This window comes from Callorhinchus milii, unplaced genomic scaffold (genome assembly GCF_018977255.1).
Source record: "Callorhinchus milii isolate IMCB2004 unplaced genomic scaffold, IMCB_Cmil_1.0 Scaffold23, whole genome shotgun sequence".
Taxonomy (NCBI): Eukaryota; Metazoa; Chordata; class Chondrichthyes; order Chimaeriformes; family Callorhinchidae; genus Callorhinchus; species Callorhinchus milii.
Window position 1 is genome coordinate 1,736,118 of NW_024704764.1, and position 27,617 is coordinate 1,763,734.

The following is a 27,617-nucleotide window of genomic DNA, read 5'->3' on the forward strand; positions in this document are numbered from 1 at the left end:
ACCCTTAAGTTATTGTGACATCTGTAAAAGACTGAGGATTACAAGGTTATGGCTCCCAGTTTAGCTGCTTCTATTTGTAGCTCACACTGACTCATCTGCTGAAGTAGAACACACAGACTTCAGGGCTCCACGTACATTTCTGGACCCTCTCAGCACCCTGCGTGGAAAGGAAATAATGAGGGTTTTGCAGTGAATCATCGCGCACAGATGAAAGGCTCTTTTCATTTGAATTATACTAAAGAGAGATCGAGAACGCATAAAGACACCACTCTGTTTGATGGAGAAATGTAAAAAATAATGGCCAGGTTTTTCTTTTTAACTTGTTAAATTCTTCAATTTTACAGCAAAGGAGGAGGGCACTTGGCCGGTTGTTGTTTTTCATTGGTCTTCTGAAAGAGGTTTCATTTAACCCATTTCCTGCCCTTTGCCTGTGTTTAACACGGTTACAACGGGTTTAACTGGGTTCAGTCCCTGAGACCCTGAGTTATAACAATAATAATAATCTTGCTTTTGATATAGAGCCTTTTCACGTCTTCGAGACATTGACTCACTTTCCTTTCTCCATAGATGCCGCCGAGTGTTCCCAGCGACTTCTGTTTTTATTGCAAGGATTATTATTATTATTATTATTATTATTATAAGCTCTTCAGTCTTCAGAGAAGACGGCTCAGAGGGCTGTAACGTTTAAGATGCACCGAGACAGTGGAACAAGAAGCCATAGGTTTAGAATTGTAAAGGGCAATTTCAGGAGAGACATCAGGAAGTTTCTCTTTACTGAAAGGGTGATTAATGACTGGAACATGTCCTGCTGGTTGAGGCCAGGACCCTGGGACTCACTGAAAAAAAACTCATTGATGCTGTGATGGCAGGACATTAGGGTGGATGCTCTGGGGGTGTGAGATCGGATGGGCTAAAGGGCCTTCTTCATCCAAACCAATCTTGTGGAACAGAGAAGGACGAGACAAGATGGGTGAGCAAAGGGGAGTGTGTGATGTGGAGTTTTATAAAAAGGGAGTATGGAACATAAAAGCCTCCGTTATATAAAGCGAGAGTGTGACCTCAACCTCAGTACTGTGTTCAGTCTGCCTTTGGAGAGCCTCCAGCGACAATTCATTAGATTAATAACTGGGATGAAAGGGTTTATCTGTGGTGAGAGGTGGCAGAGATTTAGGTTAGAATTCCTCACAGTTGAGGAGGTTAAAAGGTGATCCGGGTTCGTACGTACTGTTAAGTATGTTTGTGGGGACGCTGCTGTGCGCAATTGGCTGCTGCGTTTCGCCCACAAAATATAGTCAATACACTTTATAGTATATCCTGTGAAGCGCTTTGAGACGTGAAAGGCGCTCTATAAATGTAATTGTGTTGTTGTTGTTGTCTCGAAGACGTGTTAAGGCGCTATATCAAATGCAAGGATTATTATGGTTAGGTAAACATACGCATGTGGAGTAAAGTAAACTTGCCCAACGTTTCACCCGGTCCGGGACTCGAACCCAGGTCCTCTCGCTTGTGAGGCGAGTGCTCTAACCACTGAGCTACAGGATTCCACTTACCCAGAAATTGGCTACTTATTGAATTCATTCCAAATTCAAGCGATTTGCCAATTTCTGGAGACTCTGACGTGTTACTCCGATAGAGTAATAATAACCCGCAAACAGCCATAAATCCCATTTTATCGAGGGATTGAGAAACTCTTTTCGAGTAGTGCCACAGGATCTTTAATGCCCATTGGAGCAGGCGGACAGGGCCTTGCCTCGGTTGAACGTCTCAACCGAAGCAATGTAGGCTAAACTGTGAACCCAACATATCCAACTAAATCTAGACCCAGATGGAATTTCCGCCACCCGAGGCTCTTGGCGCTTAAACTACGCCGGGAGATGATCTGAAAGCAGAGCGAGATTTCATGTCAATGTCTCACTGTGTTAACCATATAGAGCCCCCACTCTCCCCCCCCCCCCCCCCCCCCGCCCCAACTTGTCTGGATCCATCACGTCAATGTTGGCCAACCCCCGCGAATACACAAGCCACGATATTACAGTATCAAATCGACCAGGGAACTGCCAATCCGTCTTAATTCAATTCCTTCGCTCTCCTGGAGGCCAGAATGTCATGTTTTTCATGTCATTATTAATGAATTCTTCATGATCCGTGACAACTTTCCCACTTGTCACTGACACCCCCCCCCCCCCCCACCACCACCCCCCCACACACACCCTCCCCACCACTGCCTGGATGATAAACTCTGAGATTATTTTAGCCACAAACTTCCCTAAGTCACACCACCAGGCCACAAGAGTGTCTCTAACTCAATTCAGAATAAATAACCTTTGCATTTAATACGTTACAAAGGGCTGCACAGGTTGTCGTGGTCAAGTGTAGTGGCTGTTTTTGAGGGCAGAGAGGGTAGGAGGGCGGCCGAAAGCATGGTCGAGGAGGAGGGTCTTGAGGCGGGCCTTGCAGGAGGCAAAGGGAGGGAGTGAGGAGAGGCCGGAGCCTACTGAGCGGAGGGAGCAGACAGATTGATAAGGGGTTAGCAACTCGGAGAGGTAGGAGGGACATGCTTACCTCTAAAGGGACTTCATGGACTTCCTTACCTCTAAAATAAAAAGCATCCACCTGGCAGCCTTATCCTCCTGCCCCGTGACCCCTACCAACTCACCCCCACCTACCCCACCCCATTCCATCTCCTACACCCACCCCCTCCCCCCCCCTTTAGCTCCTACCACGGCCCCCATCGTACATTCCTTTGCCCCCATCTCCTCTTCCTCCCGCTCATCCTCCATCACCCTGATGAAATATTTTTTCTTCTCCCCTCCGCCCGGTCACCTGGGGGTACCCCAAAGCTGCATCCTTGGCCCCCTCCTATTCCTCATCTACATTCTCCCTCTCGGTGATGTCATCTGCAGACATGGGGTTAACTTCCACATGTGTGCGGATGACGCTCAACTCGTCTTCTTCTCTTCCAGCTGCGACCCCCAGTCCCCTGATGATCTGTCGGCTTGTTTGACAGACATCAAGGCCGGGATGAGCGCAAACTTCATGCAGTTAAACGTCAACAGGACGGAAGCCATACTCTTTGACTCCCGTCGACGTCTTCTCTCCTGCGGTTCAGACCTCCTCAACCTACCCGACCTGTCCTTAAGACTCTCTGAACCCATGTGCAACCTTGGCGTCAGGTTCGATCCTCAGCTATCCTTCTTTCCCCCCGTCCCTGGCCAGGACCCCTTTCCTCCACCTCCGCCACATTGCCCGTCTCCGACAATACCTCACTCCACAAGCTGACAAAACCCTCGTCCTCACCTTCGTCACCTCTCGGCTGGACTATTCTAACGCCCTCCTCGCCGGTCTCCCCTCCTCCACTACTCACAAAATTCAACTGATCCAAAACTCCGCCGCCCGCATTCTCACCCGCACTAAACTCTGGACCCTGATCACCCCAGCCCTCGCCTGTGACTCCCTATCTCTCTAACCTCCTCTCTCCTCACAGCAGTACCCGCTGCCTCTGCTCTGCTGGCTCCGGCCTCCTCCTTGTCCCTCGAATTCTCCCCTTCACCATCGGCGGCCGTGCCTTCAGCCACCGCGCTCCGAAATTACGGATCTCCCTCCCTCGACCCCTTTGCCTCGCCCTCTCTTTCAGGTTATGCCCGAAGACCTTCCTCTTCGATCGTAGCTAAGGCCACCTTCTCCCTCGCCCTGGCCCGGCCTCGGGCTCCGCCATCGCTAAGCTCTCTGGGCGCTACATAAACGTAAGTTGTTGTTGTTGTTGAGGCGGGAAGGCTGCGGAGGGCCAAAAACAACAACACTTTAAGAAAAAACTGTCTTTGAACAGAGGTTGGGGACCTCAGTGGGGTTCATGCGGTCAATTCAATTCACGGTCTATTCTGTGAAGCGCTTTAAGACGTCTCAGCGGCTCAGTACGGCATTCTATGGAATTATTATTCCATGGGATTATTATTATAATTATTGTCTGTGAGGGTTGAGCTCATTCGGTGCTTCTGGAGCCTCGAGGGCCTCGGCTGTCAGTCAGACTCCAGCTGGTATCCCCGGTAAACGCGAGGACAACAGCCACAGGTGCGGGTCAAAGGCTCGGTGCCCGGGAGGCCAAGACCACTCCAGCACAGGAGGAGGCCATTCAGCCCATCGTGTTTGCTAACACTCTCCATTCAACTCCCCCCCCCCCCCCCACCCCCCGCCCAGGAGTAAACAGAGAGCTTTTCAGAGAGCCGGCAAAGCCCTAATAATAATAAAAATAATAATAATTATTATTTGTAGTAGTATAATAATAATAAACTTTGAATTTGATATTGCGCCTTATCGCGTCTTCCAGACGTGTCAAAGCGCTTCACGGGATATACTGCAAAGTGTAGGGACTGTGCATTTTTTTGTGGGCGGCAAAGCTCAGCAGCCAACTGCGCGCAGCAGCGCTCCCGCAGCGTTCCGGGACCAGATCTCTGATTAACGTCCGCCTACAAAATGCTCGGTTACTACACTTCCCGTTAAAATTCTGTGAAGTGCTTTGAGACGCTTCGTGGACGTGATGAAGCGCTGCACCAAGTGCGAGGGCTCCAGTTGGATATTGGTCTAATTCCCTCTTAAAAGATCCTCTTCTCAAAAAGCGGAATCAATTGGCCTCTGAACTCACCGTTTGTGGGAATTTCGTCGCCTTATGGATCTACGTCTACAGTAGCGTTCACCTCATTTCTGATTAATCTCGAACCCTAACAGGTTCACGCGAAGGGTGCTACGCGGATGTACGTTCTCAGTGTTTATTCATTCATGCTCCCCGCGCTGGGAGCAACGTTTAGGTTAATAACAACAGGAAATGAGAAATTAGCTGGAAATTAGAGACTGTGTAAATTGTTCAGTTCAACAAGGTCACGAGAGAGAGAGAGAGAGAGAGAGAGAGAGAGACCTTTCGGCCAATTTGATCTCATCTGTGCCAAAACTCACCCTAATCGTCCTCCCACAACAGTTATCAGGCTGTGTATCAGCCCGGCTCAGTTGGTAGCACTCTCGCCTCTGAGTTAGTAGCCTCTGGAACCCTACCCTGCGTGAGGGGCACTATATAAATGCACGTTGTTGTTGTTTTTGTTGTTGTTGTTGTTGTAGCCTTTTTGCGCACAAAACAAACAGTCAATTCACGTCACAGTAAATTCTGTGAAGGGCTTTGAGGCGTCCAGAAGACATGCTAAGGCGCTATAACAAAAATAGGATTATTATTGTCATTATTATTATTATTATGGTGGGTACAAACGTCACGTTGGGACTTTGAGCTCATAGTCTACCCTGACGCTCCAGGGTAGCGCTGAGTGTGTGCTTCTCTTGTCCGAGACGCCGCGCTTCTATTGAGACACAAAGCCAGGGTTTGGTTTGTCTGTTCAGTTGAACGTTAAAACATCCTGTGGCGCTACTCGAAAAGACAAGGCCGATTCTCTCTCCCGGTGTCCTGGCCAACAATCCCCCAGAGAGAGAAATAAATCAGTCATTCACTTCACGGCTGTTTGCGGGACATTGCTGTGCACAGATTGGTTGCTGCATTCGTCTACAAGTGCACAGTCACTACACTTGACAGGAAATCTCTACCTGCCGCCCCACCCCACCTGCCTGCCTTACCTCCGTGCTGTTTAAGTCGCACTGGTGGGAGTCTGCAAACCAGCTATCTCCAGGGGAGCACTGGTTAATGTCCACGCTCTGTAGGTTGATGTCAATGCGAATCACCCCCCTGGAAGGCAAAGAGAGCAGAGATTTAGAGGGTGACACTTGCCTGACAGCTACGTTTCAAGAGCATCTACGTCAGGAGTGTCCAACCTTTTGGTTGCTGAGCGTTTGCGTAAGCAATATTTTGGTGTTTTTATAATAATAACATTAATAATCCTTTGCATTTGGTGCAGCGCCTTATCACGTCTTCGAGACGTCTCAAAGCGCTTTGCAGAACTCACCGCAAAGTGAATCGACTGTGTTTTGAGGGCGATATGTGTTTTTCTTCCAGGAACGTAACATTTACTACAACGACAACAACTTGCATTTATGTAGTGCCCTTCATGCGGGTTAGAGTCCCGGAGCACGCGTTTACGAGTTATGGAGGGAGCGGATGGGCCGGATGAAATGGAGTGGGTGGTGGGGGGGAGTGCAGATGAAATCGGCCATGGGCCGGATTCGGCCCGCGGGCCGCCAGTTGGACCACTCTGATCTACAGTACTTTAGTTAAAGAGGGAGTCTGACTATTGGGGATTCCTCCTTTGCGTTGGCTGTTGCCCCTTCATTACCCGAGACCCCGGCAGGTTCTACGCTCTCTCCCGTCTCCGGGTCTGACGGTGGGATTTTGTTGTTGTACTTGACGATCACTCTTGTGGTTATGAATCGCAGCGAGCGCAAACAATCATCAGCGTAAGATTTGATACAGCGAAACTTATCACGTCTTCGAGACGTCTCAAAGCGCTTCACGGAATATACTGTAAAGTGAATTGGTTGTATATTTTGTGGGCAAAACGCAGCAGCCAATTGTGCACAGCGGCGACTCACACACAGCCGTGGATTGAGTGACCCCATTTTTTTTTATTTTATTGTATCTTTGAAGGTATTATTGCCCAGGAAAAGCGATCCGCCAATCGACTAACGACCTGCTTCCTACTTACTGCTTGGTAACCGGAGACGTGTGGAGTAAGGAAACTTGTCTGAGGTTTCTCCCTCCCTGAGCAAATGAGCCTCACACTGAAACAAGCGCTCTGTTTAAGTGACTGTGACTGGGGAGATTGTTGATAGCACAGCATCCACATGAGGTCTGGGGTGTAACCTGCTCTAACCACGTCCAAATACCATCTCAGCTTTCATCAATGGTCCTCACTGAGCTCGCTGCTCTCAACCAGAGTGCCAGCGGGCAACCAGAATACCTAAAGGTTGTTAACGGTGGGAATGAACCAGGATTCTGTGTGCGGCGTGTGTGATTGTGTGTGTGAGAGCATGTAAGTGCGTGTGTTTGAGAGTATTTGCGGGTGTATGTCTGTGTGTGTGTGTGTGTGTGAGAGAGAGAGAGAGAATCCGTGTGTGTGTATGTGTGTGTGAGAGAGTATGTGCGTGTGTGTGTACGTGTGTGTGTGAGAGAGTATGTGGGTTCGTGTGTGTGTGTGTGCGTCGGAGAGTATGCGAGTGTGTGTTTTTATGTGTGTGTGAGTGCGAGAGAGTATGTGTGTGTGTGTGTGTGTGTGTGTTAATTAAATTGCATTGGGAGCAGAGCGGAGTGATTTAACACGATTCTTTAATAAAGAACTTGTTAGGAAACGCCACACGTTACAGCCCGAGAACTGCTGTCGAAGTCTGGACTGGAGCCTAAGGGAGAAGATTTAAATTAGTGATGCCTGCCTTCCTGTCCACATTAATAGTTAATTTCCAATGATTTAAAATGCAGACTGGCTTAAGGGGGGGAAACTGACAAAACGATTTGGGAAATGGAGAGCCTTTGAGCCCCAGTGAGGGACACAGTACAATCGAAGCACTGCATATAAATTAGATTTTAATTTGCCTCAAAGCAGAAAAGTGTCCTGTTCCCTGCTAACAGTCAGATTGTTTTTATAATAATAATAACAATAATAATAATAATAATCCTTGCATGGGATGCAGGCCTTATCACATCGTCGAGACGTCCAAAGCGTTTCACAGAATCTACTGCAAAGTGAATTGACTGTGTATTTTGCGACAGCAGTAGCGTCGCACAAACAGTCCTGGATTGAACGACTGCATTTTTTTTCAATTTGGAAGGAATTATTACCCTTTGGAAAACCGATCCGCCCGACCGATCGACCAACAACCGGGGTTCCTACTTACTGCTACTTACTGGGTAAACAGAAACGTGTGGAGTAAGAAAACCTGGCCAGTGTTTCCCCCGTGCCTGGGAACCGAACCCAGGCGAGCTCTCTAACCACTGAGCTACAGGATTAACGGAGAATGAGACGCAGCTCGATGGATAACAGATATTACAGATAACAGTGGATTGATTGTTGGCTAGGACACCGGAAGAAACTCCCTTTTCTTTTCGAGTAGCGCCACAGGATCTTCTGAGCAGGGCAGACAGGACCTTGGTTTAACCTCTCAACTGAAGAACGGCACCGCTGACCACGCAGTTTCCCCCCCAACACCGAAGTGTAACCTCTTAAACTCTGAACAATTGGCGGTATTAAGTGTCGTTAATACCTTCGTGTGCTGTGCCCTAGATATTGCAATTGGAATTCCCCTTGCGCCATTAATACAAATTGAAGGCCAACTTGTTTAAAAGAACAACAACTTGCATTTCTATTGAAACTTTCATATTGTAAGATAAAGTGTTCCCTACATTTTAAATGGTTTACAGGTGCCGAGATTTATTGCTATTGACAAGACACCACTTCACTTCACCTCCTGTTTAGGCAGCGAGTCAGAAAGATGCCGCCACACTCGGGATTATAAAATGGAATTTAAATGGTCTATTAATTAGGAGAGTGTCGCGTGCGTTTGTTTGCCAACGTTCCAGCGTTTGCAAAATGTAAATGTAAGATGCGATTTATATAATTGATGCAAATCTAATAGTGTGCTAATTACAGGGAAATCAAATTAACATTTCTGACACGGAATTCAAACCCTTCCGATTTAGAGACGTCAAACATTAATTCTTTCGATTCATTAATTTTTCCACTGACTTTATTTATTTCCTTTGTTGTTCCCCTGACAGATTGTCGCTCTCTAATTCCCTCATTAATTCCTCTTTCCCTTTCTTCGTATCTCGGGTGAGACAAGAGGCTTGGGGTGGGGGAAGGGTACAACACAGGAGACTAGGGTCTTAATAATAATAATAATAATCATCCTTACATTTGATATAACACCTTTTCACGTTGTCGAGACGTCTCAAAGCGCTCGACAAGATACTGTAAAGTGCAGTGACTTTATATTTTGTGGGAGAAACGTGGCAGTCAATTGCACCCACAAACAGCCGTGGAGTGAGTGAGCAATTTATTTGGGTGGATTATTGGCCAGGACACCGGGAGAAACTCCCTTCTCTTTGAGAATAGTGCCATAGGATCTGGAACATCCACCTGAACAGGCGAAAGAGACCTTGGTTTAATGTCTCATCCGAAGGACGGCATCTCTAACAATAAAAACACCCCCACCAGCACTGCATCGGGGTGTCATCTTAGACTATGCGATTCCAAGCCCCGACATGGGGTTTGAAACTACAACCATTTAGACAGGAAGCAAACTGAAAACTTACAATCATTTGGAGGAATTACAAGCGTTAGAATAACCCACAACCTCCGAGTCAGGGTGAGAGGGTTACCATCTGACGCAGAGAGGTATCTGCTGAGCAAACTGATGGGTACGTTGATGGGTTTCTCTCTCTCTCTGCGAGGCCGACTGAAACAAATTCTAATAACAGACACATGCGAGGATGTTCAACAGAACCAATTCTAATCTGACCTTAGAGGCTCGGTATTGAAACTCTGTACGTAAAGCAATCAGTCAGGACAGGACACCGGGAAACAAATAAATTCCCTTCTCTTTTCCGTCAACGTTTGCATTCATCCAAGAACGCACTTTGGAGTAAATCCAGTGAAGCACCTTGAAACATCATCCCAACATGGAAGGTGCTACACCGGGATATGCAGGGATTACTATCATTCCTTGGAGTCCTGTATCTCAGTGGTGAGAGCGCTCGCCTTGCAAACAAGAGGACCTGGGTTTGATTCCCGGGCCGGGCAAAATGTTGGGCGAGTTTCCTTATTCCATACACCTGTGTTTACTCAGCAGTAAGTAGGAACCCGGTTGTTAGTCGACTGTCGGATCACTTTTCTGTGGGTAATAACCCCTTCAAAAATAAATAGATAAATAAATAAATGAATCACATAATAATCCTTGCATTAGATGTAGCACTTTTCACATCTTCTAGGTGTCTCAAAGCCCTTCGCAGAAGAGACCGTAAAGTGAATCGACTGCATATTTGTGTAAATAATAAATAAATGAATAAATATATTCGGTCACTCAATCCGCGGCTGTTTGTGGGACGCTGCTGTGCGCAATTGTCTCGCCCACAAAACGTACAGTCAATTTACTTTCCGCTGTAGTCCTCGAAGCGCTTTGAAAGGTCTCGAAAATGTGATGAAGTGCCATATCGAATGCAAGGATTATTATTATTATTACTATTATTATTAATAAAAAACAAACAGATGGGACTCAGTTCAGGGTTGGATGCCAAAGGCAGGGATACGCTGCGCTTTTGTATTGGTTTCTGACAGGCGTTAGTTTGCTGGTTCCATAGTTAAAATACAACAACTTGCATTTTATATCGTGCCCTTCACACAGGGTCAGCGTCGCAGAGTGAGAGCGAGCGGACGAGCGAGATTACAGGAGCTTCTCATGCGCTGTTCGGTTTGATTAACGAGACAACTACTGCATGCACCCAATCCTCCTGAGACCCAGTCATCCTCTAATGCAATTTCACAGAGAAACGCAGTGGGATAAAAGCAGCAAGCGCCCAGTTAGCAAATACAGATAGATGATAAGTGAGCAGAATAAGTAATTGTATGTTGTGCGTGGAGGAGGAAATAACCATTAGATTCTGTCATTAGCTCTTTCAGTGGGGAGCAGAGGTAATATTTTTATATAAGCTACTGATTGTACTTTAATGCTTGCAATCTGGGCTCATGCTCCTGTGTTGTACTGTGTGCGCGCGCGCGCGTGTGTGTACGTGTCTATGTATATGTGTGTGTGTGTACGCGTGTAGCGCCACATGGTCAGATGAGACCTTAAACCAAAGCCCTACCTTCCTGTTCAGGTGGTTGGTAAACGTCCCGTGCACTATTCGTAAAGAGAAAGGAGTTTCTCCCAAGGTCCTGGCCAACAATCCCCCAAATAAAATTCATTACTTGCTCGTGGCTGTTTGCAAAACTGTTTGCCCAACAAACAGTGTTTGCAAAACACCCACAAAATACACAGTCACTGAACTTTACAGTTAAATGCTGTGAAACTCCTTGAGACGTCTTGCTGACATGAAAGGCGCTGTAACACACGCACGGATTATATTATTGTCATCAATAAATTAATTCATTTAAGTGCCTCGGCATATCCTCCCAACGCGAAAGGCACTACTGTATGAATGTAGGTGGTATTGTATTTTAACTTCTAAATAACTGCTGTGTTTGCTTATATAAAACAGTCACTACACTTAACAACGTGTAAAGTGCTTGAGGTTAACAGCGGAATTTTCTTTCTTTAGCTGTCGAACAACAAGGTCCAAGCCATGGATTCTCACCTCGATCCCCTTATTATTTATGGGGCTGTCGTTGCTATAGATTAACTGCCACATTTGCCCAGAATTTCCCCCAAATGCTTTCGAAGTAATTTCAATGAAGTACCTTGAAATGTTCCAGGGTTAGTGGTACGTAAAAGATTAATGGGTTATTATTAACATAGAGATTTATTTAAATTTAACCTATTAAACACCCACTCTTCCCTGTAATGTCAAGTAGAAGGATGTTCTGGTTTAAAGATAATATATTCATTGTAATAATCCTCCATATAGTACACATAATGCTGAAACATCTCAAAGTACTTTACAGGCAATAACAATAACCTTTGCATTTGAAATACGCCTTATTACACTCTCAAATAGTTTCAAAGCACTTCGCAGGATATGCAGTAAAGTAGATTGACTGTGTATTTTGTGGCAGTGCCCCACAAACAGTCGTGGATTGAGTGACCAAATAATTTTTTTTTTACCCCCGGAATTATTACCCCCAGAAAGGAATCCGCCAATCGACTATAAAAGCCCCGGGATGTTTCCCAGACCGCGCTCTCAATGGCAACACGACGCAGTTTTAGTTCGTTAAACTCCGGCAGTTAACCCCAAGCCTCTGACCAACCCGTGACTCAGGACGTGCCCCTCCAGGGAGAGCGCGTGCATTCCCGACACAGGGAAGCTCCCATGTTTAGACGGCGCACATACATAGGACACTCGAGTCTGGTTTGGATACTCTTAAACATGGCGACGGGTTTCCGCCTGTGTCCAGACCTGTGTCCCCCCCCCCCCCACCCCCAAAAAAAAGGTTGACGTCCCCAGAACAAAGGCAATTTTGAACAGGCAGACAGGTCCTGGGTTTAACATCTCATCCAACGGACAGCATCGGTGGATTACTGTTTCGCCGATGACTTTAATTCCCTGATAGCTTTTTTAATTCGGGTTCATCTTTTTTTTAAAAAATAGATGTTGTTATTTTCGAAGGGGCCAAGCAAGCGTCATCGTAAAAGTTCAACAACAATTTCCCTCCCGCCCACGCCCGCCCAGGCATAATAATAAATATAACAATCGTTGCGTTTGGTGCAGCGCCTGTCACGTCGTCGAGACATCCCAAAGCATAGGAATATAGGAACAGGAGTAGGCCATTCAGCCCCTTGAGCGTGTTCCACCAATCCATTACATCGGCAGAGGAAATAGTTTCTCTGCAGAAACCCTGTCACATCCCTTTATTATTTTAAACACCTCAGTCAGATCACCCCTCGACCTTCTAAGCTCGAGGGAATACAGACCAAGTTTATGAAACTTGTCCTCGTAATTTAACTCTTTAAGCCCCGGCGGTATCATTCTGGTGAATCTGCGCTGCACCCCCTCCAGAGCCAATATATCCTTCCCGAGGTGCAGTGCTCACAACTGAACGCAGGGTTCACAGCGGGGTCTGACCAAGGCTCGAGACAGTTGAACTATCCGACCCTGCACAGAATATACCGTAAAGTGTAGTCACTGTGTATATTGTGGGCGAAACACAAAATCCATTTGCGCACAACAGTGTCCCCCACAAACAGTCGTGGACCGAGTGGCCAAATTTGAATTCGTTTTTCGTCTCCCTTCGTGCTCTCTCCATCCCTCCCGCCCTCTGACTTTCCGATAGTGAAATGAGCCCGATTCGTTTAAGAGAGTGCGGTTCTCATTTTGACCAGCTTTTATGTTCATTTAATTTCAGCTCTGGCCAGTGTAACAGATAATCCCTCTCGTTAAACGAGCGCGAGCCCAGAAAATGGTAGAGATTTGAAAGCTCCAATGCATTTAGCATCGCGAATAGGTATAAAACAGAAAAGGTCCGATCACAAGAGTAAATAATAATAATCCTTGCATTTGATGTAACACCTTATCATGTCGTTGAGATGTCTCAAAGTGCGTCACAAGGATATACTGTAAAATGGATCGTAAAAGGATTTTGTGAGAGAAACACAACAGCCAGTTGCACACAGGAATGTCCCACAAACAGCCACGGATTTTATTTGGGGGGATTGTCGCTGAGAAAAACTCCCTTCTCTTTTTAAATAGTGTCACAGGATCTTTAAATTCCACCTGAACAGGCAGATGGGATCTCGGTTTTAAGGTCTCATTCGAAGGACAGCACCTCGGACGAGAGGCAACACACTCACAGCAGTGCATTGGAGCGTCAGCTTAGACTGTGTGATTCCGAGCCCCGACTTGGGGCTTGAACCCACAACCTTCTGACCCAGAGGCAGGATTGCCGTGACCGCGTCTGTCAGGCACCATAAGTTGCCAACCCGTCTGAGGTGGGGTTTGGAAGAAAGAGATGGGGAGGGAATTAAGGTGAAACACATTGATTCACAGGCCAACAATTCTCCAGATAAAATTGATCGTTCATTTTGTGGCTGTTTGTGGGACTTTGCTGCGCACACATTGACTGTTGTGTTTGCCTACAAAATGCACAGTAAACATGTAACAGTAAGTCCTGTAAAACATTTTGAGATTTTTTGTACAGCAAACATTATTGTTTGACATTATTATGTGCCTTTAGTGACTGGTTTATTTTCTGAAACTGAATTAACTTCGTGGCTGTATTATTTACCGTGAGATATAACGGGGCTGCACTTCAATGTCAACAGTCAACCTCAAATGCCACTGAACAGCTCTCTATCTCTGTCTGGGTAGGATCCGGGGAGAGTGAACAAGGATCGAGGAAGGAAGGGAAAATGATGGAGGGAGTGTGAAAGGGAAGTTTGGGAGAGGAGAGAAAACCGGGAGAACAATTGGATTAAACAGCAATATGTAAAATCCAACCGGATTGTTTCATTTCAATTTTCATTTAAGAAAATGTTTCTTTCTATTTCATAAAATTGTCTTTTTTGTCTGGGTTCGATTCATTCATTTATTCATTTATTTATCTTGCATTGAGATAAGTAAATGGATAAACATTCAAATAGATAATCCTCACATTTGATACAGCATTTTATCACGTCGTCAATGTCTCAAAGCATTTCACACAGGATTCACTGTAAATAATAGTATTAATAATTATCCTTGCATTTGGTATAGCGCCTTATAATGTCTTCGAGACGTCTCAAAGCGCTTCACATAATACACCGCAAAGTGAATCGACTGTGTCAGTGTAGTAACTTGTATTTCGAATTGAACGACCGAGAGAATGCTTTTCAATCCATTTTTTTTAAATTAAAATAAAACACATGAAAACTTACTTAAACTCGGGACTCAGGTCCGGTTTCAGGCCATAAAAGGACGAAGACATGGTGACCATCCAACCGGGGAAGAACTTATAGTTCTCGCACTCCATGAAGGGCATGGACCACTTAATGTGCTTCTCATCCATCAGGTAGCTGTCCCCTTGGTTCCACTTGGGAGTGTCCAGGGTTTTGAGGTCGTTGTTGAGGATTCTCTTGTTCAGATAAGGCGTCCTTTGGTACTTTAACCCATTGAACCACTCGCTCTCCGAGGTCTGGTTCTCAAGGTAGTCCGAGGTGGAGGAGAGGTCCTGCAGGAAGATCTCATTCTGGTACCTGGTGGCCTGAAGGACCAACTGAGGCTTGGAAGAAATGGGCGGAGAATCAAAAGTTAACATTGTCCTGTAGATCTGGGGATCTCCTTCGATGATGCTCCTCACTAAGGCGTGGTACCACTCTATGTCGTCCTTCACACTGGACTCCCGAATATCATCGGTCTGAAATATCAAATTGAGGAAGTTGGTGGCATGGATGAGGGTGTGCTTGGCTCCGTGGAGGTAAGGATGAAGCACGTCGGCGGTCTTGACCCTCATGCCTCTGATCTCGACCCGCCTGGTGCAGTTGACCTGGGTCAGTTTGGAAGGATCTCCAGTGTAGAGGAACGCCGAGGCAGCCTCCGACGTCTCCTGGTCAGGTTTCTCCAGGTTGCCTTCCGTCGAGGTGACCAGGAGCGATATCCCCGACCCTTTGGTCTCCCTGACCAGCACAGGGTTGGCTCCCACCCGATGCTTCTCAAAGCCCCAGAAGCCACACATCACCCCAGCTTGGACATACAGAATGACAGGCAACACAGTCAGAGCCATCTCTCTGTGTGTGTGTGTGTGTGTGTCTGAGAGAGAGACACACACAGACAGAGAGAGAGAGAGAGATGTCTTCTTGATGGTGATCAGATCAGATCAATTGACCAACTCACCAACTGTAGGGCACAGACAACACAACGAGAAGAAGAACACAAAACAAAAACCCACCCAAACCACCACCTTCAACCCACCGTCTTGTCAGAGAACATCCATCACGGTGACGCCCAAAAGTTGCCTTGACTGCATGTGAGTCTGTTTGAGCATCATTGACACATCCAGCTCATAGCCCATGGCTTAGCAGGCAAGGAGGCAGGGCAAGGCAGGGCAGGGCAAGGCAGGGCAGGGCAGGGCAGGGCAGGGCAGGGCAAGGCAAGGCAAGGCAGGGCAAGGCAAGGCAAGGCAGGGCAGGGCAAGGCAAGGCAAGGCAAGGCAGGGCAAGGCAAGGCAAGGCAAGGCAAGGGAAGGGAAGGGAAGGGAAGGGAAGGCAGGGCAGGGCAGGGCAGGGCAGGGCAAGGCAAGGCAGGGCAGGGCAAGGCAGGGCAGGGCAGGGCAGGGCAGGGCAGGGCAAGGCAAGGCAAGGCAGGGCAAGGCAAGGCAGGGCAAGGCAAGGCAAGGCAAAGCAGGGCAAGCAGGCAGCGAGGGCTTTAAACCCTTATCCTTCAGTTGTCATTGATAGATTCCTGTTGCCAATGTAACATCGCAGCGAATGGTCCTCACACAGCATCTCCTGTGCTGGTCAGTGCTCCCTCCTCCTCTCCTCCTCTCCTCTCCTCTCCTCTCTCTCTCTCACACACACACACATATATGCATTGATTTTTTTTTGTGTGTGTGTGTGTGTGTGGGAATAAACTACTGTGTCCTTTTACATCTCCTGTCTCTGCTCTGCTCTCATCTCTCCTCATCTCAGGAGCAATGAGATGGGATGGAGTGGGGGTGGAGGGGAGGAGGGGGGTGGGGGGGGATACAGATGGTACCAGAGGGATGCAACCACTTCAATCACACTCCACTGTGTGTTGTTATTTTTTTCCTCTCTCTCTCTCTGTCTCGTTTTCTGGCTATTTTTACCTTTTTTTAATCAGACTATTTATGAGGATTGCAGTGAATTTTAGACAGTAACGAATGGAAATATTTCTGTGAACACAACACATCGCATTTAAACTCCAAACGTGTTTTATGCATCAATGTAAAATATTTCTATCAGCATAATATAAACATATAAAAATATAAACATCTCCCCCCCACCCCCCACCCCACCTCCCATCCCCTTTGCAGAAAATTCATGGAAAAAGAGCATTGTCAGAGAGAGAGAGAGAGAGAGAAAAGGTCTTTTTTAAATATATAAAATAAATTGAAAAATACATATTTATTAGGAATTTTGTTTTTAAAAAAATAAAAAAAAATGCAAAGGAAATAGTTTGTTTTCCACATCATTTTCGACAGTGACATTTTGTGGTGAAATGTGGGAACCAATTGCTATGGCAACGCAGAGAAAAAGAGAGAGAGAGAGAGATGGTGCAAGATTTTACATCTCCAGGTGGGGAGGTGTAGTGGGTGGGGGTTCTGGGGTGGGGTGGGGGGGTGGGGGGGGGGGGGTTCTGGGGGGGGGGGGAGGGGTGGGGGGGTTCAGTTCCTTTCTATCCCTTTCCCACTCTCTTCCCCCATTTTTTGAGTAACCTGAAAAACAGCCCCAAATACTTGTTAGGACTTGGAGATTCCCTGTATCCCAACAGTCTGTGTCCATTCTGTCCCTCTCTCCCCATCCCACCCTCCTCCTCTCTCCCCTTCCTCACCCCAATCCTCCCCTCTCCCCTTCCTCACCCCAATCCTTCCCTCTCCCCTTCCTCACCCCAATCCTCCTCTCTCCCTTCCTCACCCCAATCCTCCCCTCTCCCTTCCTCACCCCAATCCTCCCCTCTCCCCTTCCTCACCCCAATCCTCCTCTCTCCCCTTCCTCACCCCAATCCTCCTCTCTCCCCTTCCTCACCCCAATCCTCCCCTCTCCCCTTCCTCACCCCAATCCTCCCCTCTCCCCTTCCTCACCCCAATCCTCCCCTCTCCCCTTCCTCACCCCAATCCTCCCTCTCCCCTTCCTCACCCCAATCCTCCCCTCTCCCCTTCCTCACCCTAATCCTCCCCTCTCCCCTTCCTCACCCCAATCCTCCTCTCTCCCCTTCTTCACCCCAATCCTCTTCTCTCCCCTTCCTCACCCCAATCCTCCCCTCTCCCCTTCTTCACCCCAATCCTCCCCTCTCCCCTTCCTCACCCCAATCCTCCTCTCTCCCCTTCCTCACCCCAATCCTCCTCTCTCCCCTTCTTCACCCCAATCCTCCCCCCCCCTTCTCTCTCCCTTTTTCTCTCTCTGGACCTTTTCTTTCCTCTCTTTAGACATCAGGAGAGTAGTTCTTTGCTCTGTGTATAAATGCTAAAGCTGCATCAGACCAGTTAAGGTAATTGTATTGCAGTAGATTTATGGCACACATTGCAGAAGGGATCTGGGTGGTGAGATCTCTCTTTTCTCTCTTTCTCTCCATCTCTTTCTCTCTCCATCTTTCTCTCATCTCTCCATCTTTCTCTCATCTCTCCATCTCTTTTTCTTTTTCCATCTCTCTCTCTCTCCCTCCATTATTTCTTTATCTCTTTCTATCCATCTCTCTCTCTCTCTCTTATTCCCATTTCTCTTTCTCCATCTCATGCCCTGTGTGTGTGTGTGTGTGTGTCTATTGCTTTTTGTGGCTTTCCTATTTAGGTACGTGATGGGTTGGTGACAGTCAGCAAATTATTTATCTTTTTGCTCAATTAGAAGGGTGCAAACTGGGGTGGGGTGTGGGTGGGAGAGAGAGAGAGAGAGACAGCACCAGCGCCTACAGTTACTGACAAATAAGGTTAAAAATAGCAGATGATGTTAAAAGCCTCACTGACTTATGTGTGTGTGTGTTTGTAGATGTAGTGAGTGGGGATTTTTAACTCTTTATCAGTATTCCTTAACCCCAGCAAAGGGCAGTCGGATAGTTAGAGTCAGGCTATACAGTCCTGGAGATTGAGGAGAGACTTCAGGAGGACAGGACCCTCATACTCTGTGGTGATATCTGCTGCCACTTTCCCCAGCCCAAGAGATTCCCCTCCTGTTCCCCCCCCCCCCCCCCACCGCCCTCGCTCAGCAATTTTTGTAAATTCGTTTCGCCCACAAAATGCACAGTCGCTCCACATTACAGTACAGCGAAGCGCTTCGGGACGTCTCGATGAGGCCGTATGGCCCTATATCAAATGCAAGGATTATTATTACTATTGTTATTGATGGTGCTTTTCGCTGAAGTATCCGAATCAATTCAGATTGCCTGACCCGAAATCTGTTACAGTCACCAGGCGCCAATCAAAGGAGACTTCAGGTGTGAAGCCCAGACAGGTGCGAGTGCATACACCGAGGAATAATAATAACATCTTCGAGACGTCTTGAAGCGCTTCACAGAATGTGCTGTAAATTGAATTGACTGTACATTTGGAGGGCGAAACGCGGCAGCCAATTGCGCACAGCAGCGTCCCACAGACAGTCGGGGATTATTTTTTGAAGGGATTATTACACCCGGAAAAGTAATCCGCCAATTGACTAACAGCTGAGTTGCTGTGTGTGGAGTAAGGAAACTTACCCAATGTTTCACCCCGTACCTGGAATCAAACCCAAGTCCTTTCCCTTGCCAAGGCGAGCGCTCCAACCAATAAACTACGGGACTCCACTATATTCTAAACCTGACGCGGCAGAGAGGGAAAATGTTAATGCACTTTACGGAAGTTACTGTCGCATGTAGTGACCGTTCCTTGTGGGCAAATGTGCCGCCAGTTTATGTGGAGCAACGTCCCATAAACAGCCCTGAGGTAAGTGATCAACTTAAATTTGGGCCACTGTCAGCGAGGACAGGATTTACTGCAATGTGTAGTGACTGTGTATTTTGTGGGCGAACACGGCAGCGCCCCACAAACAGTGATCCACACCCATCTGAGCAGGCAGGTGGTGGCGTGAGTGATGGGGGAAAGACACGATAAGTGCTTCTGGGGCTGCCTACGAAACGCACAGTCACTACACTTTCCAGAAACTCCCCGAAGAGCTTTGAGATGCTCTTGATGTGAAGTGGAGCTGCGTCAATTGCAAGGGTTATTTTCCTTTAGGTCAGCCGGGTCTCCGACATACCCGGCAACCCACCACTTGTGCTTGAGAGTCTCCGGAACAAACTGAGAGTTCCATTGCACGTCACCTACACATGGAGCCTTTCCTGCGTCAGGGAAGGAATGTGCATGACCGAGCGCACATTCCCTGCCCGACAAAGGGAACATTTCTGGACACCTAATTCCGGAGAGCTTTAGGCGTGGTTTGGCGAGATCCAAAGCTTGGGGAGGATATCCTCGTTCGTGTGCTGGATGCGCAACTGCTGGAGTTTAACCAGCTCGAAAGCTTGCCAACTGAGGGCACTGTGCTGAACATAAGCAAAATAAAGAGGATTATTAATATCATGAGTTTATTGTTATTTTACAGGATTTTGAGAGGCTCCAGGGCAAAAGGAGAGGGAGTTGCTCTGAGGGACTCTGACTGGTGTCTCCTCTGTGTAGATTGTAGTCGAGACTGGCCCTTTGCGATCGTGGTGGAGCGGTTGGCAGTGGACTTGGCGACTGATGAGGACATTTCACAAGTAAAAACCCAAATCAAATACCATTCTTTTATTGTATCATTAATGTGGTCAGTTAGTTACACTGCGAATCTGATTGCTTTTTCTTTGCTCAAATAAAATTACTCGGCGGCCACCATCCTGCTTCACGCTCCCCTCCCCCCCACTCTCCCCCCACCGCTATCCACCCAGCCACTTGTGGTCAGGCTTCCAGCCTATCTGTCCCCGCTGTCTGGAAGTCCATCCCGGAGTCCCTTCTCCTCATCCCTTCCTATCACCTCCTTCAAGGACCGGCTTAAGATCTTCTCTTTGACCGCGCCTTCGGTCATCTTCCCACTCACCCCCCCATCGCCATTGGCCTCCACCCCTCTCGGATCCCACCCACAGCCTCAGGTGCCAAGTCTCAACTATCCAGCGTCTTGGGATGTCCTCCCGATGTGAACGGGGCTAGAAGTGCAACTTGTTGTTGTTTTTCCCACTTGCTGTGTGGATCAGAGCCTTGCTGCCATGCACTCAGTTTGATGCTCTCAGTTAGAGTGCGGATTGTAGAAGAGTGGTTAGAGCACTCGCCTTGCAAGCGAGGGGACCTGGGTTGGATTTCTGGGAGGGCGAAACGTTGGGCAAGTTTCCTTGTCCTCTATTTACCTAGCAGTAGGTAGGAACCCAGTTGTTAGTCGAATGTGCATTGCTTTCCGGGGGTAATAAGCCCTTCAAAAAAAAAAACAATAATAATTTGGTCCCTCAATCCACAATCTTTTGTGGAACGCTGCTGTGCGCAATTGTCTGCCCCCTTTCGCCCACAAAATATACAGTCAAGTCACTTTACAGCATATTCTATGAAGCGCTTTGAAATGTCTCGAAGACGTGATAAGGCGCTACATTAAATGCAAAGATTATTATTATTATTAAGGATTATTGTAGTAGAAGTTCATGAGTCTCCCCAATCAAGTCTATGAGTTTACGACAATTCATAATGTGTTCCTTATGCCAATTAACCCGAGGAAGGCATCATAAAAAGTAGCACACTTTACCTCTTCGATCTCGCGACACCTTTCACCTTTCCCACCCTCCCCAACCTCTCCGGCTCCCATCCCCACTCCCTCCCCCCCCCCCCCCCCCCCCAGCCAGCAGCGTGAGTGTGAATGGTGTTTGAGGCGTCCTCCCCATGATGTGTAAACTGTAGTCGTACTGTAAATTGGACCCCAACGTAGTGCACGGCTGTTGAGTTACCTGCGCTTGCAGTCCCTGCCGCTAGAGATGCCATTACAGCGACATCTTATAAATAATATATTATATTGACCGCCGCCTTTCGCCCGCAAAGCATACAGTCGGTTCGCTTGGGAGTATATTCCGGGAAGCGCTTTAGGACATCTTGAAGATGTGAAAAGCGCAGCATCGAATGCGAGGATTGTTGTTGTTGTTATTATTATTATTATTATTATCTGGTGATGGGGAACCTGCAACTTCTTTTCCTCGTCACGCGGCAATTGCGCCCACTTGGCCACCAGGGGGCGCTGTTGACAAGCATTGTTGCCTGTGCCCTGTTCGGGTAGACATCAAAGACCCCAAAGACGTCAAAGACCCCAAAGACGTCAAAGTCCCCAAAGACGTCAAAGACCCCAAAGACGTCAAAGTCCCCAAAGACGTCAAAGACCCCAAAGACGTCAAAGACCCCAAAGACGTCAAAGACCCCAAAGACGTCAAAGACCCCAAAGACGTCAAAGTCCCGAAAGACGTCAAAGACCCCAAAGACGTCAAAGACCCCAAAGGCGTTAAAGACCCCAAATTCCAAATTTGCAGCACGACTGGAAAAGAGGAGGGAGTTTCTCTCACTCTCCCGGTTTCCTGCCCCGACAATCCCACAGGTAAAGTCGGTCGTGGTTGTTTGCAGGTCATCGCCGCGTGCGAATTGGCTGCCGTGTTTTACGCCTCCGCCGAACACGCTCTGCATCGAATCCTTTGAGGTGTCCTCCTGACTTGAAGTGCTCCACGTAAAGAAATGCGAGGCTTATTATTATTTTCCAATCGCACAGAACAGGCAGTCGTGTTCGGTGTTAATCCAGAAGTAGTGTTTCTGCGGTTCTTCGAAATAATTTTCCACAGTTCTGCGCACTTCCCGCCCGGAGGATGCCTCGAAGGGCTTCACAAGATCTACTGCAAGGTGCAGTGACTGTGCATTTTTGTAGACAAACACGGCAGGCGATTTGCGAACACGTAGCCCACAAACAGCTGTGAAATGAATGACTGATTTTATAATAAGAATAATAATAGTAATCTTTGCATTTGATATAGTCATTATCACATCAATGGGACGTCTCAAAGCGTTTCACAGATTATGATAATCCTTTGATAGAGTGCCTTATCATGTCTTCAAGGCGTTTCAAAGTGCTTCGTAGAATGCACTGTAAAGTCAATTGACTGTATATATTTGGGGGTGAAACACAGCAGCCAATTGCACACAACAGTGTCCCACAAACAGTCGTGGATTGAGTGATTAATGTCCAATTCAAATTCAAAGGATGGCACCTCTAACAATGTAGCACACTTTAGCAGCACTGTATTAGAGTGTCAGCCTGCGCTGCGGGAGCTTAAAGCCTCGACTTGGGGCTTACACCTACCCGGCAAAACGGAGGAGAAACAAGGAGGTCGGAAACAGTGGAATGTCCTTTCCTATTATTGTAGCAAAGAGAGATTAGAAATGAGAAATGGTCATTAAAATCTGCTGAGTTAACTATTCCGAAGGGAACAAAGCCAAACGGAATGAATTGCAGGATAGTTCATGGAGGCGAGACCTGGGGGAGCCACGTGTTTTGGGCTCATTAAGTGCAGGAGGGAGGAGTGTAGAGGAAGGGTTGGGATGAGGTGGAGTAGGATTTGAGCATTGAACAAAGGCGAATATTGTCCAAATTATTGAAAGTCAACACGATAAGACTGAGGTCAGTGGCAAACTTATGTACCGTAAAGGGTCTCGGGCCGGAGTATTATATGAGATTAGAAGCAATGGCAGCAAGTTTACAGACACTTATAAAAGGCAAGTCACGCCAGACACATTCATTCGAATTCTCTTCGGAGCCAATGGACGGCAGCAATGTTCTAGGCATTGGTGGGGGGGGGGAAATTCATTTATGTAGCGGTTTAGAGAGTCCAGAGGTTTGGCAATTTCTTAAATTCAGCCTTAATTTCGAAGACTTTTCGCATAAATTCTTTTTTTGCAAAATCCAGGGATGAGCGATTTCACGGTTAAGACGGGATTCCGTTTGTTAAAGGTCCGGAGGCTGCGAAATGTGACATCAATCAGTCCTCAATGGATCAATCCATGGTTAATCAATGAATGGTTTTGTGACAAAGGGTGACAAATGTACCGGTACCTCACGAGGTAAAGTGACGGCAGCAGCAGAGGTTCCAGCAAAACACAGAAGCCGGAAATATGATGAATTTTATTTAAAACCGGGATTTACTCGAGTCCTGGACAGGGCAAAACCTTAAGTAAGTTTCTTTACTCCACACGCCTCTGTTTACCTCGCAGTAAGTAGGAACCCGGTTATTAATCAATGGTGGCTCGCCTTCCGGGGGTAATAAGCCCTTCCAAAAAAAATAATAAATTGGTCACTCAATCCACGACTGTTTGTGGGAAACTGCTGTGCGCAATTGGCCGCCGCATTTCGCCCACAAAGTATACGGTCAATTCACTTTACAGAATATTCTGTGAAAGCGCTTTGAGACGTCTCGAAGATGTGATGAGGCGCTGTATCAAGTGCAAGGATTATTCTTAATTATTATGATTATTATCATTTAACGAGAAATATAACAGAGCGAATGAATAGCGCAAAGGAAACAGGAAATTACTTCCCCCAATTTCCGACGCACCGGAAATTATATCATCAGCGACCTGACAACCCAGAAGTGCTGACCCAGCCTTATTTTTGAGCGATCCTCGTTATCACACAGGGTCTGAGACTCCGGATCCTGACCACGATGTTATAACCTGTGATTATTCCTTCATTTGGTTTAGCGTCTGCCGCGTCTCAAAGAACTTTGCGGGGAACTGCCGTCCGGTGTAGTGACTGGGTACTCGCAGGCAAACATAAACGGCTTACAGCACTTGACGAGACACTGAGACAGAGTGGGGCGCAATGTGCAAAGGCAAATACAATGAGGGGTTCATATGCAGTTCGCAAATGCACGTTCAACTGTAACGAGAGGGGGGGGGACACACACGATCGGTGCGTGTTGTGGTACGATCAGCGATATAATGCCAGTGGAAAGGGTTCAGGGAAGGACAGTGGGGACCGTGCCAAGCTTTAGATGCCATGAAAAAGCTCAGCTGAACCAGTTTAATCTCGCGAGGGGGCAAAATGATTAAGGTGATCTGATCTGAGATGATAAGATGTGACGTATTTCGGATAAAATCAGGCGAGGATATTCCGAGGTCATGGGAACGAAATCATGAGCTAAACTTGCCCCCGAGGCTTCTTTCTGTTGATCAGTGACTTCTTCTTGTTAATAATAATTAAATGCCGACCATAATTAATAACCGTAACGAGTTATGTGAATATTAATAACGAACAATACCGCACTTGCATTTGACGGTAGCGCCCAAACGCACTGCACAGGAAATTGCTGTGAAGTGTAGCGACTGTTTATTTGTGGAACCATTGCGGAATAACGTGACTCCAACCTGCGCAGAAGGGCAGGTGTTGAAAATACAGTCAATTCACTTCACAGTACATTCTGCGAAGCGCTTCGAGACGTCTGGAAGACGTGATAAGGCTCCATATCACATGCAAGGATTATTATTATTCTCATGCAACGGGGCAGGATATTCGGTAGAAAAGTGGGCTCCAGATTTAATGCGGATTAAAGAAAACCCGGACCCAGGTGGAATTATCCCGCTCCTCTCTCTCTTATCCCGAGAAGATAAGAAGGGGTTAAATCCTTGCACAGTCTGTGCACAGAGAGAGAGAGAGAGAGAGAGAGAAGGGCTTTAAATATGACCTTTCGTTTCGCTTGTAGATAATAATAATAATAATCCTTGCATTTGATATAGCGCTTTTCACGTCGGGAGGACGTCCCAAAGCGCTTCACAGAATATACTGTAAAGTGAATTGACTGTATATTTGTGGGCGAACGCGGCAGCTAATTGCGCACAGCAATGTCCCACAAACAGTCGTGGATTGAAAATGACCAATTTATTATTGTTTTGGGTTTTGGAGGGATTATTATTAGGCTCTGTGTGGAGTAAGGAAACTTGCCCGAGGTTTCAAGAGTTAATTTTGGTACTTCTATCTCGGTGCCTCTCCCTCTCTGCGTTTCTCCACGGGACGACGTGTGCGCGTGTTTAAAACAACACAAAACTTGTATTTTATTCGTTTTGATTTCCTTGAAGCCAAAGGGGGGGGAAAAAAAAAAGGGGGAAGTGGGGGAAAGAGATGAAAGGAGAGATGAAATCTTGCAAACCGCATAAAAGTGCCTACGTCGGCGCGCGCGCGCGCGGGCGCCGCCGTCCGTGCCGTTAGCAGCTGAGCCGGCGATTCGGGCCGCGCCGACCGCGGAAAGCGATTGCGTCGAGTCTGCGGGACCCGTCAGCGGGCGCCGCTTGTTTCGGGGAGAGGGGCCGAGGCCGAGGGATGGGGGGAGAGAAAGGAAAAGGAGGGGGAAAGTTTTTTTTTGTGTGTGTGCGTGTGTGTGCGTCTGTGAAGCCGGTCCATTTCGTGCCCAGTTTTAATGCGGTCAGTGACTTGCGTGGGGGGGTGGGGTGGGGGGTGGGGGGGGGGGGGGGTGGGGTCGTTAGGCGAGAAATCTCGACGTGATCGATTGCGGCTGATGTTGAGACGTGTCGCTTTCGGGGCGGCAAAAAGACTCCCGACTGCACTCATTTTTGCTGCATTAATTTTCTTCTCGGCAGTGGGTCTGAGATGATTCGGGAGGGAGGGGGTGGGGGGCTGTGGGGTAGGGGCTGGGGGGCTGGGGTGGGGGCTGTGGGGTGGGGCTGTGGGGGTGGGGGGCTGTGGGGTGGGGGTGGGGTGGGGGGCTGTGGGGTGGGGGGCTGTGGGGTGGGGGCTGTGGGGTGGGGGCTGTGGGGTGGGGGGCTGTGGGGGGGGCTGTGGGGTGGGGGGGGGGCTGTGGGGTGGGGGGCTGTGGGGTGGGGGTGGGGGGGGGCTGTGGGGTGGGGGGCTGTGGGGGTGGGGGGCTGTGGGGTGGGGGGTGGGGGGCTGTGGGGTGGGGGGCTGTGGGGTGGGGGGGCTGTGGGGTGGGGGGCTGTGGGGTGGGGGTGGGGGGGGGGCTGTGGGGTGGGGGCTGTGGGGTGGGGGGCTGTGGGGTGGGGGGCTGTGGGGTGGGGGTGGGGGGGGGGCTGTGGGGTGGGGGGCTGTGGGGTGGGGGCTGTGGGGTGGGGGGCTGTGGGGTGGGGGTGGGGGGCTGTGGGGGGGAAGGGTGTAGCAATAAGCAGATGAGCGCCAGGAACAGTATATGTCGGTTTAGTGATGGATGGACTCCATGGGGTCGCGACTACATAGTTAATAACTGCAACACACACACACTCCCAAATACACTCACAGATACTCACACTCACAGATACTCACACTCAGATACTCACACACACACTCACAGATACTCACACTCACACTCAGATACTCACACTCAGATACTCACACTTAGAGATACTGACACACACACTCAGAGATACTCACACTCACAGATACTCACACTCAGATACTCACACTCACACTCAGATACTCACACTCAGATACTCACACTCAGATACTCACACTCAGACTCAGATACTCACACTCAGACTCAGATACTCACACTCAGATACTCACACTTAGAGATACTCACACTCAGAGATACTGACACACACACTCAGAGATACTCACACTCACAGATACTCACACTCAGATACTCACACTCAGATACTCATACACACACTCACAGATACTCACACTCAGATACTCACACTCAGATACTCACACTTAGAGATACTCACACTCAGAGATACTGACACACACACTCACAGATACTCACACTCACACTCAGAGATACTCACACTCAGAGATACTGACACTCACACTCAGAGATACTGACACACACACTCACAGATACTCACACTCACACTCAGAGATAGTCACACTGAGACTCACACTCCCAAATACACTCAGAGATACTCACACTCAGAGACTCACACTCACACTCAAAGATACACACACACACAGACACAGACACTCAGACATTCCCCGCGTGTGCGGGAGAGAGAGAGAGAGAGGAGAGGAGAGGAGGAGAGGAGAGGAGGAAGAGCGAGTGAGGAAGAAGGGAAGGAAAGAGAGAGGAGAGGAGAGGAGAGAGGAGGAGAGGAGAGAGGAGGAGGAGGTGATGAGCTCTCCATCTGCGGCTGATTTCGTGCTGATCCGCCTGGTGTCCTCGGGCCTGGGGGGGAGAGGGGGAGGAGGGGGGGGGGATGGCGGAGGTGGTGATGATGAAGGAGGAGGAGGAGGAGGAGGTGATGGCGGCGGCGGAGCGGGAGAGGGAGAGCGGGTCCCGGGGCGGCAGTTACCGCTGCACCTGAGCCGCAAAATGCAGCAGCGGTTGGACTTACACCCGACCCGGGCCAAGGCCAAGGCCAAGGCCGGGGCGGGCACCG

The 27,617-nt window shown here is 48.1% G+C and overlaps 1 protein-coding gene across 1 annotated transcript in view; it reads right to left on the reverse strand.

Moving 5' to 3' along the window:
• gpr179 (probable G-protein coupled receptor 158) overlaps nucleotides 1–15,329 on the reverse strand; it is a 33,322-nt gene extending 17,993 nt beyond the window's left edge. Inside the window, exons 1-2 of the mRNA XM_042343433.1 lie at nucleotides 14,485–15,329; nucleotides 5,611–5,719 (exon numbers count right to left, since the gene is read on the reverse strand). Coding sequence (XP_042199367.1) covers nucleotides 5,611–5,719; nucleotides 14,485–15,329 — 954 coding nt within the window. The remainder of the gene's footprint in view (nucleotides 1–5,610; nucleotides 5,720–14,484) is intronic.
• Nucleotides 15,330–27,617: the final 12,288 nt, after the last annotated feature.